General features: G+C 37.0%; 1 protein-coding gene across 5 annotated transcripts in view; it reads right to left on the reverse strand.

The window, feature by feature from the left end:
- LOC121367810 (mediator of RNA polymerase II transcription subunit 15-like) overlaps window positions 1–12,846 on the reverse strand; it is a 44,145-nt gene that overhangs the window by 10,282 nt on the left and 21,017 nt on the right. For all 5 annotated transcript variants that reach the window (XM_041492190.1, XM_041492193.1, XM_041492192.1 and 2 more), the window contains exons 3-4: window positions 11,508–11,598; window positions 7,087–7,153 (exon numbers count right to left, since the gene is read on the reverse strand). In XM_041492190.1, the coding sequence (XP_041348124.1) occupies window positions 7,087–7,153; window positions 11,508–11,598 (158 nt within the window). The remainder of the gene's footprint in view (window positions 1–7,086; window positions 7,154–11,507; window positions 11,599–12,846) is intronic.

Genomic DNA, 12,846 nt, shown 5'->3' on the forward strand with positions numbered 1-12,846 from the left:
TATTCGCGCCAGGGGTGGATTCACACACTATTAAACGAATTTTCTAATGTGTAAAATCCATGTTTGACAACCTTCAACTTTGACAGCATGTCATGTGACTTTCTTGTATACACTGACGTTTATTTGTGGTTTTTTGTAAATATGGAACAATAAATAAAATATTTGGTGTAGTTTACATCATCAATCTAATAAACTCTGAAACTTATTTGGTTATAAATTTTTGACCCTTAAATTCTTTTGAGTAGTATATATATATATATATATTTTTGCAAATAAAAAACACCTAAACTCAAAAATGAAACAGGGAAGGGCTTTTATTGGCCAGGGCCCGGTTCCACAAAGCGATCTTAGCCCTAAGATCACTTTAAATGCATAGCTACCTCATGCACTAAGGTGATCTTAGTGCTAAGATCGCTTCGTCGAATAGGGCCCAGGTGGGTGGGGATATTAGTGGTCCCCAGGTACTGTCAGGGTGTTTGTCTGTCACAACCAGTGTCCCACAACTTGTACATGGTATGTGTTGTCCTGTCTATGGTAAAGAGCATATAAGAGATATCTGTGTATTGAAAATGAGTTTCTTCTCTTATTCTCTAGTCCAAAAATGTTGAAATAAAAAATATAAGACACCAATCAGTTGTAGTTTAAAATGTGTTGAGACATTTCCTTTCCTAGTTTTCATCCAATCATATATATATATATATATATGTATATATATGTATATGTATACTGAACAAAATGGAAAACTTGACACATATTATTTATCCTCTGATAATCTTACAACTATATGTATGTTCATTAATGCAGACATTTGTCGATGGGAGGGATGCGATACAGAGCAAAACACAATATGTCATCACAATGTTTAATTGTCTAAGATGTTATGGCTTGAAATGTTGAAGGGGGGTCCAAATCAACGTTCGCATGATTTCAGATGAACGCATTATGCAGTGTCAGTATAGAGTGTGACCTCCCTGGGCTTGGATAACTGCCCGACACCATCTTCTCATGGATCTCAGAAATCGTGTAAAAAAACTGAACAAGAAGTCGCCTCCACTCAGGCACCAGCGCCTGTCTCAATGTCTGCAGTGTCTGAGGCGTGTTAACACAGTTTCTGACACGTCTTCCGAGCTCATCCCAGACATGTTCAATTGAATTCATGTCGGGTGATCGGGCTGGCCAAGCCATGACTGGGATACCGGCATTTTGAAGAAAGTTCCGTGTTAATGCCGCTGTGTGGGGGGTTGCGATAACATGTTGAAAAGTCAACGCAGGCCCATGGTTATTGATGAATGGCACCAGCACCGGCCTAAGCACTTGGTCGCAGTAGACTTGGGCGGTCATGTTCCCCTGGATGACGACAAGCCTTAACCTTCCGTTGCTGGTGAGTGCTCCCCACACCATCACGCTTCCTCCGCCAAAACGGTCGACCTCTCTGACACGTAACTGAGCATGACGTTTACCACGTCTTCGCCATGCCCTTATTCTGCCATCGGCAAAATTCATTGTGAATCGGGATTCGTCGCTAAAGACCACTGTATTCCATTGTCTCCGAGTGAAACTGACATGGCATCTCGTCCACAGAAGTCGCTGTTGACGATGTAAACGTGTAAGAATGGGACCGAAGTATGGCCTTCGGGCTCAGTCCAGCGGTGCGGAGGCGGTTCCTGGTGGTCTGTGCGGTTACCCTCCCTCCCAGGAGCACCCTGCTGGTGGAAGTTGCTGTCGTAAAGCGGACACGGAGATGACGTAAACAGGTGTACCTGTCCTCCCTCTGTGACGTCACACGTCAAGGACCTAGTCGGGGGCGATCTGCAACTGACCCAGTTTGATGATGACGGGTCCTCAGGTTATTTATTGTTTGTCTGCTGCAACCAAACGCACGTGCAACGACCATCACGGACAGCCTCCGTCTAGACGCCCTATGGCACGATTTCGTTCTTCATTTGACAGTCTCGGCATTTCCAATAGCAACAAATTCAGTAGCGAAAGTGTGTTTTTTCCAAGTGATGTGATGACAGGCTACAAGTTTCAATCGATTTGGGACGCGAAATGCAATTCCTGCCAATTTTGCACATGCAAAACATGATTTCCATCAATTTGACCCGGCGCATGCGCTCACGTGTTTCGCAAGCAATCTGATCAGCTTGTTGACAAGCTAGTGTCAAGGTAGTAATGATTCGCTCGCTAAAATTTGATGAATGGCTGAGTTCCTTTTTATAAATGTATTTTCAAACTGTAAAGTTTTCCATTTTGTTCAGTATATATGCATATACCAAAAAACACTGGTAATAACTCCCTCCCTCCCTCCCTCTCTCCCTCCCTCTCTCCCTCTCTCTCTCTCTCTCTCTGTGATTCGTCATGTGTTTTTAATATGAAAAATATCAACTGAGTCTATGTTAATCAGTTTTTGTCAAGGCTGATTAATTAGACGAGGTTGATATTTTACATATTAAAAAACAAAAGTAGAATTCTGTTAAAAAACATGAGTAGAATTCTATTTATCCCATAACACTTCTAAACTAACGTGTTAATTCAATATTTAGTAAATCAGTTCTAAAGTTGCCTTTATCAGTAATATCATCACGATTAACAAACAAATTATTTGACTTCACACTTTAAATTAAACCTTTTGAGAACTTTACTCTCAGGTATACAGGTCTTGTTGGCTTGTAAACAAATGACCCATTGACAGCAAAACATTATTAACCAGGTTAATAATGCAAAATATCAAATAGGTTTATATCCTGGATATTATGGGTAAATTATAGGATAAAGTAGAAATAACATATTAAGTAGCCAACTGTATTAAGAGGTCAATGTTTAACAGTGTGTAGACAGACCAGGAAACTGTTTTAATATATATTTTCTTTGATAAATGTTGAACATAAGTTATTTTTGAATGCACATATCTTTAGGAGAAAAGCTCAGTATTATTTTCTCTTTCAGTGTGTCTAGCAAAGTGTGACATATTTATGTCCTTGTAAGTAATAGTGAGCTTTGAAAGCTATCATTTGATGCAATTTTACAAGTCCGTTTGTATTACTGAGGTTTTGTTGTAGTCATACTAATCCATGTAAGAGCTAGCAGGGATTTATATATATGCCAAGTATAGTGCATTTGTGGCAAAAGAGAACATGAATAAAGTTAAAATTATGTATTATTGTTTTAAGCCCACATCAACTCACAAAAGATTTTAGAAAAAAATCTCAGTGTAAATGAAAACGTTCCTTTGCAACTTTCCATCAAATTGTTATAGGTTAAATTGCCTTTTTTGATACAGGGATGAGTTAAAGTTTGTTTGTTTTTGTTTAATAACACCACTAGAGCACACTGATTTATTAATCATTACAGGGAATAAAATTTGGCACGCACGATTTTGTCGTTCGTCTGTCGGTTATGCAAAGCCAATATCAACAAGAACGAGGGATCGTTCGTACAAAAACTTTAATCGCTCGTCAGAAAATGTAAACTGACGTGTTTTGGCTAATATAACTATTTTTGTAATATAATAATAAGAGAACGGGCCTAGCATTGCAGGTGTGAGAAAAAACAATGTATCCGTTTGAACTTGACATCGCGGTCAATTACAAAGTCGGCACTGTCATTAGAAGTGTCAATACAATTTAGTAACATAGTCGCACGTTCCCTTTGATCATTTCGCTACGTGCGGAAAACAATATGCAGTTTGGAAATTAAAGCGGTTTATGAGTATTTATTAAATGTGACATCACCTTAGCCCAGCATTTAGTTATAGAGTTGTAAAATGTCAGGACCTAATGCGAAAAAACGCAAAAAGGACACCGTTATAGTGAAAAAACTTTTAAAAAATGGTGGTTTTCAGACGATTTCACAGTTAATACAAACGAGAATGGCGACGTATGTAAAGTTATATGCAAATGTATGTATGGACAATTTTGTGGCCATCTGTAGTGAAGCTACGCGCGGTCTCGTGGTAAATATTCTTGCGCACAATAAACTCGTGCAATAAATAGGAAGCGAAAAAAACCGTATGTGAAGTTCTGTATATTTATTTACTTTTTGACACCTGTGTGGTTACATTGAAATATATGCATTAATTCTGAAACATGTATTGTAATGAAAACATTTACAACCCTTGCTAAACCAATTTATTAAAATATGACATACAAAGCGAAGAAAATAGTACGTTTAATAAGGGACTTTAAAATAACAAAGTAAAAATTAGAACATGATGAAACACTGAGTTGCAGCATCGATTGGATCAATTGAGGATTCGCAGAACTTCGGGTCTTTCCGTTCAGACCCGGAAGCTCAAAGCTATATAATAATAATCATTTAGTATTTATGATAAGAATTTGGAGAAAAGCTACGAAAATCGCCCATCTTAGATTCTCATTTGATTACTGTTGCCGGTTATCCTTTTCATTTGTATCTGAACCACTAAAACCACACAAACAACATATCGTTTGTCTGAAAAATTTTACATTTTATGCCCTGCATTGGCTATTGGATGTCAAACATTTGGTAATTTTTAACATAGAGTCTTAGAGAGGAAACTCATTACATTTTTCCATTAACAGCAAGGGATCTTTTATATGCACCATACCATAGACAGGATCACACATACCACAGCTTTTGATATACCAGTCGTGGTACACTGGCTGGAATGAGAAATAGCCCCAATGAGCCCACCGACGGGGATCGATCCCAGACCGCCTGCATATCAGGTGAGTGCTTTAAGACTGGGCTACGTCCCACCCTGCCTACAGGGATGGAGACAACTGCTGGAACAATCCAGGTGAAACACCCTCATTTCTGCCTTTAGTCTCTGTACTGCATTATTTCGGGTGATACAGCTTATCTTGGCCATATCACCTCATATTAAAATTGAGCTTTAATCTATACAATCGATGATAATGTGTACAGAATTTTTTTTATTTCCATAATTTTGTCTTGCCAAAAATGTTATAAGAGTTGGTATGGGTTTAAAAGTTATGTTTTTATATGAGTTTTATAATTATAGTTGTATGTAGTTACATTCCAAATGATCGGTTCCCTTTTGCTGTTACATTTACAAAGATGTGATACCTAACATGAATTTAAAAATAATATCCTAACTGGCTGTTAAGCTAAAACGTATATATCACACTTAAATAAGTTATTGTACACCATTTCAGATCAACTTCAGTCTACTTTGTTAAAAGTATTTTAAAGTCAAAGTTTATTTTATTTAAAGACACCACTAAAGCACACTGATTTATTCATCATCAGTTGTTAGATATCAAATATTTGGTAATTTTGACATATACTAGTCTTAGAGAGGAAACCCGCTACATTTTTCCATTAGTAGCATGGGATCTTTTATATATTTCCCACAACCTTTGATTTACTAGTTGTGGTACATTGATTGGGATGGAAAAACGTCAATCAGACAGTGGGTCCACTGAGGTGATTCGACCCTACAATGAAAGTACCTCAGGTGAGTGCTCTACCGACTGAGCTTGATCCTGCCCCTTACAAGTATTTTATATATATCTGTGTGTGTGTGTGTGTGTGTGTGTCTATGTGTGTGTGTGTGTCTGTGTGTGTCTGTGTGAAGGAGGAGCTGAAAATGGATAAAAAGCTGAAAAATTGCATACAATTTTAAAACCTGTCATATACTGTGGTATTATGTAATCCGATCCTTCGTTTTTGGAGTAGGTTTTGAAAGAAAATGAGTCATCATGATTTTCACGACTGAATCGAGTCAAAGTAAACTTTTTGTTGTTGTTAACATTGGCTCTACGGGGGGAATACTAAAGTGTAGTGTATGAAAAGACTGATGAATAACTATGTAAAAATACAAGATAACTAACAGAGACTGTGGAGTGTATTTGAAAGTGTGTGGTGTGTGTGTGGGGGGGGGGGGGGGAGGAAGGAAATAGTTTATTTAACGACGCACTCAACACATTTTATATGGCATTGGACATATGGTTATGGACCAAACAAATATTGAGAGGAAACCCACTGTCGCCACTACTGTACAGATCTTTTCATTTTAACATTATTTTTCATGCTAATATCCTATTAAAGGGGCAGTATGTAGCCCTGTGATAAGCACTCCCTTGATGAGCAGTCAATCTGGGATCGATTCCCGTCGGTAAGCCCATTGGGCTATTTCTCACGACTGGTATATTAAATGTAGCTGGTTTCCTCTCTAAGACTATATACCGAAGTAACCAAATGTTTGACATCCAATCGCTCTAGTGGGGTCGTTAAACAAATATTTTTTTCATATCCAATTAAAGTTTATGCACACTGTCCTGGCCACACACATCTGGATTGTGTCTCCAGGGCAAGAAGTAATAGTTAAGCTGTTAAAGCTCTTTCTCCATGGGAGTCTGTTCTAGAATGCAGACTCCACATCTACCACCCTTAGAGCCAATAGCTTAACCATTATGTTAATGAGGCCAGTCTCTGCATGATTGCATGGTAATCTCTTTGCTAATTAGAACCAAGGTATCTCTTATGCACTTTCCCAGATAGGATTACACATACCATGGCCTTTAATTAATATAAAAGGACCTTTCATGGAAAACTGCCACTGGCCTCGGTGGTGTAGTGGTTAAGCTATCAGACTTATGGCTAGTAGGTACTGGGTTTGGATCTCGGTACCGGCTTTCACCCAGAGCAAGTGTAATGACTCAATGGGTAGGTATAAAACCACTACACCAACTTCCTTTTTTACTAACCACTAACAACTAACCCACTGTCCTAGACACACTCCAGATAGCTGAGATGTGTGCCCTGGACAATGTGCTTGAACCGTAATTGGATATAAACACGAAAATAAGTATAAAACAGACAGGATTACACATACCATGTTCTTTCATTAATACACATATACCTTTCATGGAGGACACAGAACTCAAAATGCTCTCAGGCAGTAGCAAGCCAATTACTAATAGAGTCTAGTGTTTCTCAACTTCCGTATCATCAAGATCCAGTGTTTTACTTGGTTCTCTAAAGGTTTTACAAACATTTATCAATAACTTCACTGACGAAATCATATACACCAGACACTCATATTGTGCAGGAAGTTATAAAAAGTTATTCTATATCACTCACAACTTTGTTTCTTTGTTGTTTCTCTCAAGGACATCACAAGCTGTGCTATCAATGCCATATATTCCTCCTGAAATAAGAATACGACAGCATTTACAAGATGGTATTCACGTGGCTTGATTACAGTGACTGACTCAAACAGTTATGGTACACTATACTTACAGCCTGGATTGCATATATTTTTACACCAATAATTTTATAAAACATTCACGAAAAAAAGAAGTTATGTTTATTTAAAGGGAATTTAAAAGTCTACATGTATCTCCTAACTGATTTATAAACAATTTAAAAACTGGTGTATATATGCTTTCAGTGATCCCCCCCCCCCCCCCCAATCACTTTTACTGTCTTTGTATGTAATGCCTGAACCCCCCTCCTCCCTCTGCATGTACACGTTTTATGGATGATCCACTAAACATGTACCATATAAAAACTAGTGAATTGGGGGGATTTTTATGAATCGGTCACTATATTTTACAAAAAGATTGGTTAAAAAAGGTTGGGCCCATATGTATTAAAAGTACAAGTACTGGTATGGTGATGTCCCTTTAAATCCTCCAACACGTCCATCTGATATCTGTTTAATATTAAACATATTCCAGTATTGATTATTTCAATAAGACAGCTGTTTCGCCCATCCCCTGAAAATGAACAGTTCATCAAAATACATGTAGCATGTCAGCCTACACAGATGTATGCGCACTGGGGAAAGCTGCATCAACACCATAAAGCTTCTTTATTCTGTATTGATCAATGGAAAATGTTTCTTTTTTATTCACAATTTGAATGTCAAAAGACAGGACAGACTTGAAACTAGGAGCATGCAGCAGCTGGCTAAAAATAGTGTATGCTAACTAGTATTAACTACTAATCAAGTGAAAGCAACCAGACACATTATTTTTTTAAAAATAGTTTTAAATTATAATTTTACAAAAATCAATGTTTTCTTCCCATATTCTAATAATGAACTACTGTTTCTAGATAATGTTCAAGATTGTATGTAGAAACATTTCTGTGTTGGGGCAAAACTTCAACAGGGAGAATTGTTATGGATTTGCATCAATAATGTTTCTTTTACTTGACAGCGACCTGCCTGAAGCAGATGCCATTTTCAAAAGTTTGAACAGGCTATCCTAAATGTTTCCAGTATTCATGCACTGGTTAGGGTGTTTTTTTAATAGCAAAGTCCAATAAGTCCCAACTGGCTGAATTTATGTACACAATGTGTGTAATTTAGTGGATTAACACTTAAACATAGCCCAAGGAGTGCCAATGCTATAAAGATGGCTGAATTCATGTGCAATAAGTGTGTAATTTGGTGACTTTGAAGCTTAGTGTTAAATACAGCCCAAAGGGTTGCAGTGTTACAAAGACTAACTCATGTTAATAGTTAGTTGTTTTGGGCATTCTTTTGTTTATCCAAACAAACATGTTACACTATCTGACATCAGATCACCATTAAGCAAAATACAGTTTGTCATAACCTAACCGATAAATGAACATTGTCTCAACTTCAGTTTCGGTGGCGTCGTGGTTAAGCCATCGGACATAATGCTGGTAGGTACAGGGTTCGCAGCCTGGTACCGGCTCCAACCAAGAATAAATTTAACGACTCAATGGGTACGTGTAAGACCACTACACCCTCTTCTTTTTCACTAACCACTAATAACTAATCGACTGTGCTGGGCAGACAGCCCAGATAGCTGAGGTGTGTGTGCCCAGGACAGTGTGCTTGAACCGTAATTGGATAAATGTCTCATCTCCCTTTTTCAGTCTTAAATGTTCCTTCTTTTCCCATACTTGTATTTTAAATTAAAAAAAAAGAAAGAAAAATCAACTGACCGACCACTAAACTGATCAGTTGGATCACAGATGGTTTTATGAAGAATGCTAATACGTGTACGTTCGTGACTACTCACAAACATGTTTGATAATTTAAGTACAGTTTTATTGCTCCAGACAGCTGCAACTTCACACAATTTTAGTTTTGTTACCTACAAGTACAATTGTACTTATATAATACAGTTTTATAACAAAATTTACTTTTCAATTGTTTTCCTAATAAAAGTAAAAAAATAAAAATCTTCTAGCACATTTAAGATGGAATTTTTTCAATACACATTCATGAATAAATCTTGCATTTCAATATTTACAGCATCTAGATCTTGTGTTGCTTGTGTTATGTTATATATATGTATATGTATATGTATATGTATATGTATATGTACACACACACACACACACACACACACACACACACACACACACACACATATATATTTATGTACTTCTACATTTATATATACCATCCTGTTTGTGTGATTCATATGATTGCTAAATTGACTCCAGACAATCAAGTTTTACATTTACAAACACAAGCCCCAGGTCAGCTAAAAACAAATCAAAATGCAGTATGAAACCAAAGCTGATGTCCTTTAAAGACCATAATTATTTAAACAGTTTCCTGTGACCTTTTTCTCAAGGGAGGAAATGTACTTTGCACCAAGCCTGTGCATAGAAAAGTCAACAAAAGCCGACTGGTTTTCCAGAAGAGCAGGTCTGACACTGTTGGTAACTACAAAGAGAGGAAGCAGTTGTCACGAGCAGGTGAATGTCTGAACTGCTGCTAACCCGTTTGCCAGCATCTCTCGACATTCTGTTTGATACATGTTTGAATCAAAGTCCATGTGACATGGGCTGTACAGGCTACATGACTTGCTACATGATGATTAGAAGAAAGGAGTGTCTTTCACTAGTACTATATATAGCCCAGTGGTAAAGCACTTGCTTGATGCGCAGTTGGTCTAGGATCGTCTAGCTGGGTCTATTGGGCTATTTCTTGTTCCTGCCCATGCACCACGACTGGTATATCAGAGGTCATGGTATGTGCTATGCTAACTGAGGGATGATGCATATAAAAAATCTCTTGCTACTAATGGAAAAATGTAGCAGATTTCCTTTCTAAAAAATCACCAAATGTTTGACATCCAATAGTTGATAATTAATAAATCAATGTGCTCTAGTAGTGTCATTAAACAAAAGACATTTTAACTTTCACTACTAGTTATATTAATTTTATGTCTGGGGATATTGAACTTGTCAGTTTTCAAAGAGGGAAAATGAATACCTTGAAGAGTAGAGCTTCTTTAAATATATGGGTGGGATGTATCCCAGTGGTAAAGCATTCGCTTGATGCGCGGTCAGTCTAGGATCGATTCCTGTTGGTGGACCCATTGGGTTATTTCTCATTCCTGCCAGTGGTGTAACAAAGGCTGTGGTATGTACTATCTTGTCTTTGGGATGGTGCATATAAAAGATACCTAGCTGCTAATCGAAAAGAGTAGCCCATGAAGTGGCAACAGCGGGTTTCCTCTCAATATCTGTGTGGTTCTGACTGACGCCATATAACCGTAAATAAAATGTGTTGAGTGCGTCGTTAAATAAAACATTTCCTTCCTTCCTTCTTTAAATATAGATATTTGAATTTAGGTTGTTCCTAATAAAATCAAATTTTCTGATGTTCCCCATTCTTCAACAAAACGAACCCGGACATTAATAACTTCAGGTGTTGGCTGCAAAAAATTATTTGTGAACAGTCTTGTCTTGTTCTTTAATGCAGTATCATAACATTCCAACAACTGTATTAGGATAAAACGGTTTACACAGTGATTTGTAACTTGAATATGGTAGTTCATTCTTCTGTGAATGATGGGTCAGTTTTAAGGTATATACTATATACGTGCTCTTTGTGGCAGCTCAGTCTTCTGTGAATAATGACGTCAGTTTTAAGATTTACTATGCATGCACATGTATATAATATTACCAGTAAACCATGTCAAAAGTACTGTAATTAAGCCATCAACAAGTATTGGGTTCACATCCCAGTAATAGCTCAGACCTTGTCATTTAAGGGAAGCTATCACTGGCTCGCGATCACTCCTCTAGTTGGAGGAAAGTAATTTTAAACTCCCCTTAGCATGTGCATTTTTACTACAAAAGGATTAAATGTCAATGCTCAATGTGGTAAAATGGCTCCCCATAATTTAAGTTAGAAGTGCAATTAATCACACCCCTCAACATGTTTTCATAGCAAGCTCTGATGGCTCCCATTCAGACTGAGTGAGGTGCACGGCTACCAACTTGTCTCTGACTATCACTAAGTATTAGCCCTTGACCTTGACAGACAGCTCAGATACCTTGAACTTTAATTGCATACAATACAAAAATACTGGTAAATTTTGGTATGATATTATGAGTTTTTAAGTACAAAAAAGAAATGTTTTATTTAACGATGCACTCAACACATTTTATTTACGGCTGTATGGCGTCAGACATATGGTTTAGGACCACACAGATATTGAGAGAGGAAACCTGCTGTCATAGTTTTTAAGTAAATATATGCAGAAAACTGTAGATTTACTCACTCTAGATTTTGCTGATCCATATATGAAGTTTTCCATGTCTTCACTTGACCGGGCGCCATCTTGTAAAATGGCTTCTGATCTGGCTTGTTCTCTGAAATTAAAGACACACAAGAAACTAAGACCAGAATTCTGCAGAATTAAATGTCTCATATAAACTTTTTTCAGTTTAAAGTGATGAAACATTCACAGGTGCAACTATAAGCCAAGGTCCATTACCCTAGGAGTTTTTGCTTGCGAGAAATTATCTAAATGCAAAACTCTAATGCAGAAGTTGACATCAATGCTGCTGCCACCACTGAAGCAGTAATACCTATATCTTGCTTTGTAAAGGTGAGACAAAAACACACAAGAATTCTGCACAAAATAATGTAAACAAAATATATTAAACGTGTATATATATATATCAAAGAAAAAAATACCACAGAATTAATGCCTTGCCTAGCACAATCTACATTTTATCATGAAATTTTGTAATTATTTGGATTTCAAAAATTAAAAATTATAAAATGAATATCCATAGGTTCAACTGTGACTCAGTTTTTATTGATCCAGGTGTTCTACGTGGAGTTTGTGACATAGGTCCACAGCTGCCAAAGTAACTATACACAGATATCTCACCTGATTTCCTCATGGCGTGATACAAATTAGTCATAAGCTAAACATCTAAATTGAAAAGCATTGTTAGTTTTTATTAATTTTTTATCAACAGACTGTTCAGTTAGTCTGGCAATATGGTCGACATATAATGTTTATTATTTATTTTTTAAAGGGACTTCATTTTAGGTCAGCTATCCAACAAACCAAATTATAATTATACAATAGGAAAAAATATTTTCTAAATGTGGTTTCCCCACAGACATAATAGTACATACAACAGTGTTTGATGAAAGAGGGATAAATAGCTGACATGGGTTTATAATAAGAGGTTCTCAGTCACACATATATTAATTTAACATTGACAGTTTAACTTTATTTTCATGCTTATATCTCATTAAGATACAAGCACACTGTACTGGATGGGGCGAACATAGCCCAGTGGTAAAACACTCGCCTGATGTGTGGTTGGACTGGGATCGATCCCTGTCAGTGGACCCATTGGGCTATTTCTAAGCCAGTGCAACTGGTATATCAAAGACTGTGGTATGTGCTATGCTGCCTGTGAGATGTTGCATATATAGAGGATAATAATCGAGTTACCAGTTATTATCAAATTTATGTCCCGAGTGAAATAATTTTCACTTGTCACAAGTGTGTTATTCTATTTATTACCCCAGCTATTTAGGGGTTTTAAAAGCCTTTATTTTCGATATAGCCTATATCGGCTACACGTCCATGTATA

This window comes from Gigantopelta aegis, chromosome 3, assembly GCF_016097555.1.
Source record: "Gigantopelta aegis isolate Gae_Host chromosome 3, Gae_host_genome, whole genome shotgun sequence".
NCBI lineage: Eukaryota > Metazoa > Mollusca > Gastropoda > Neomphalida > Peltospiridae > Gigantopelta > Gigantopelta aegis.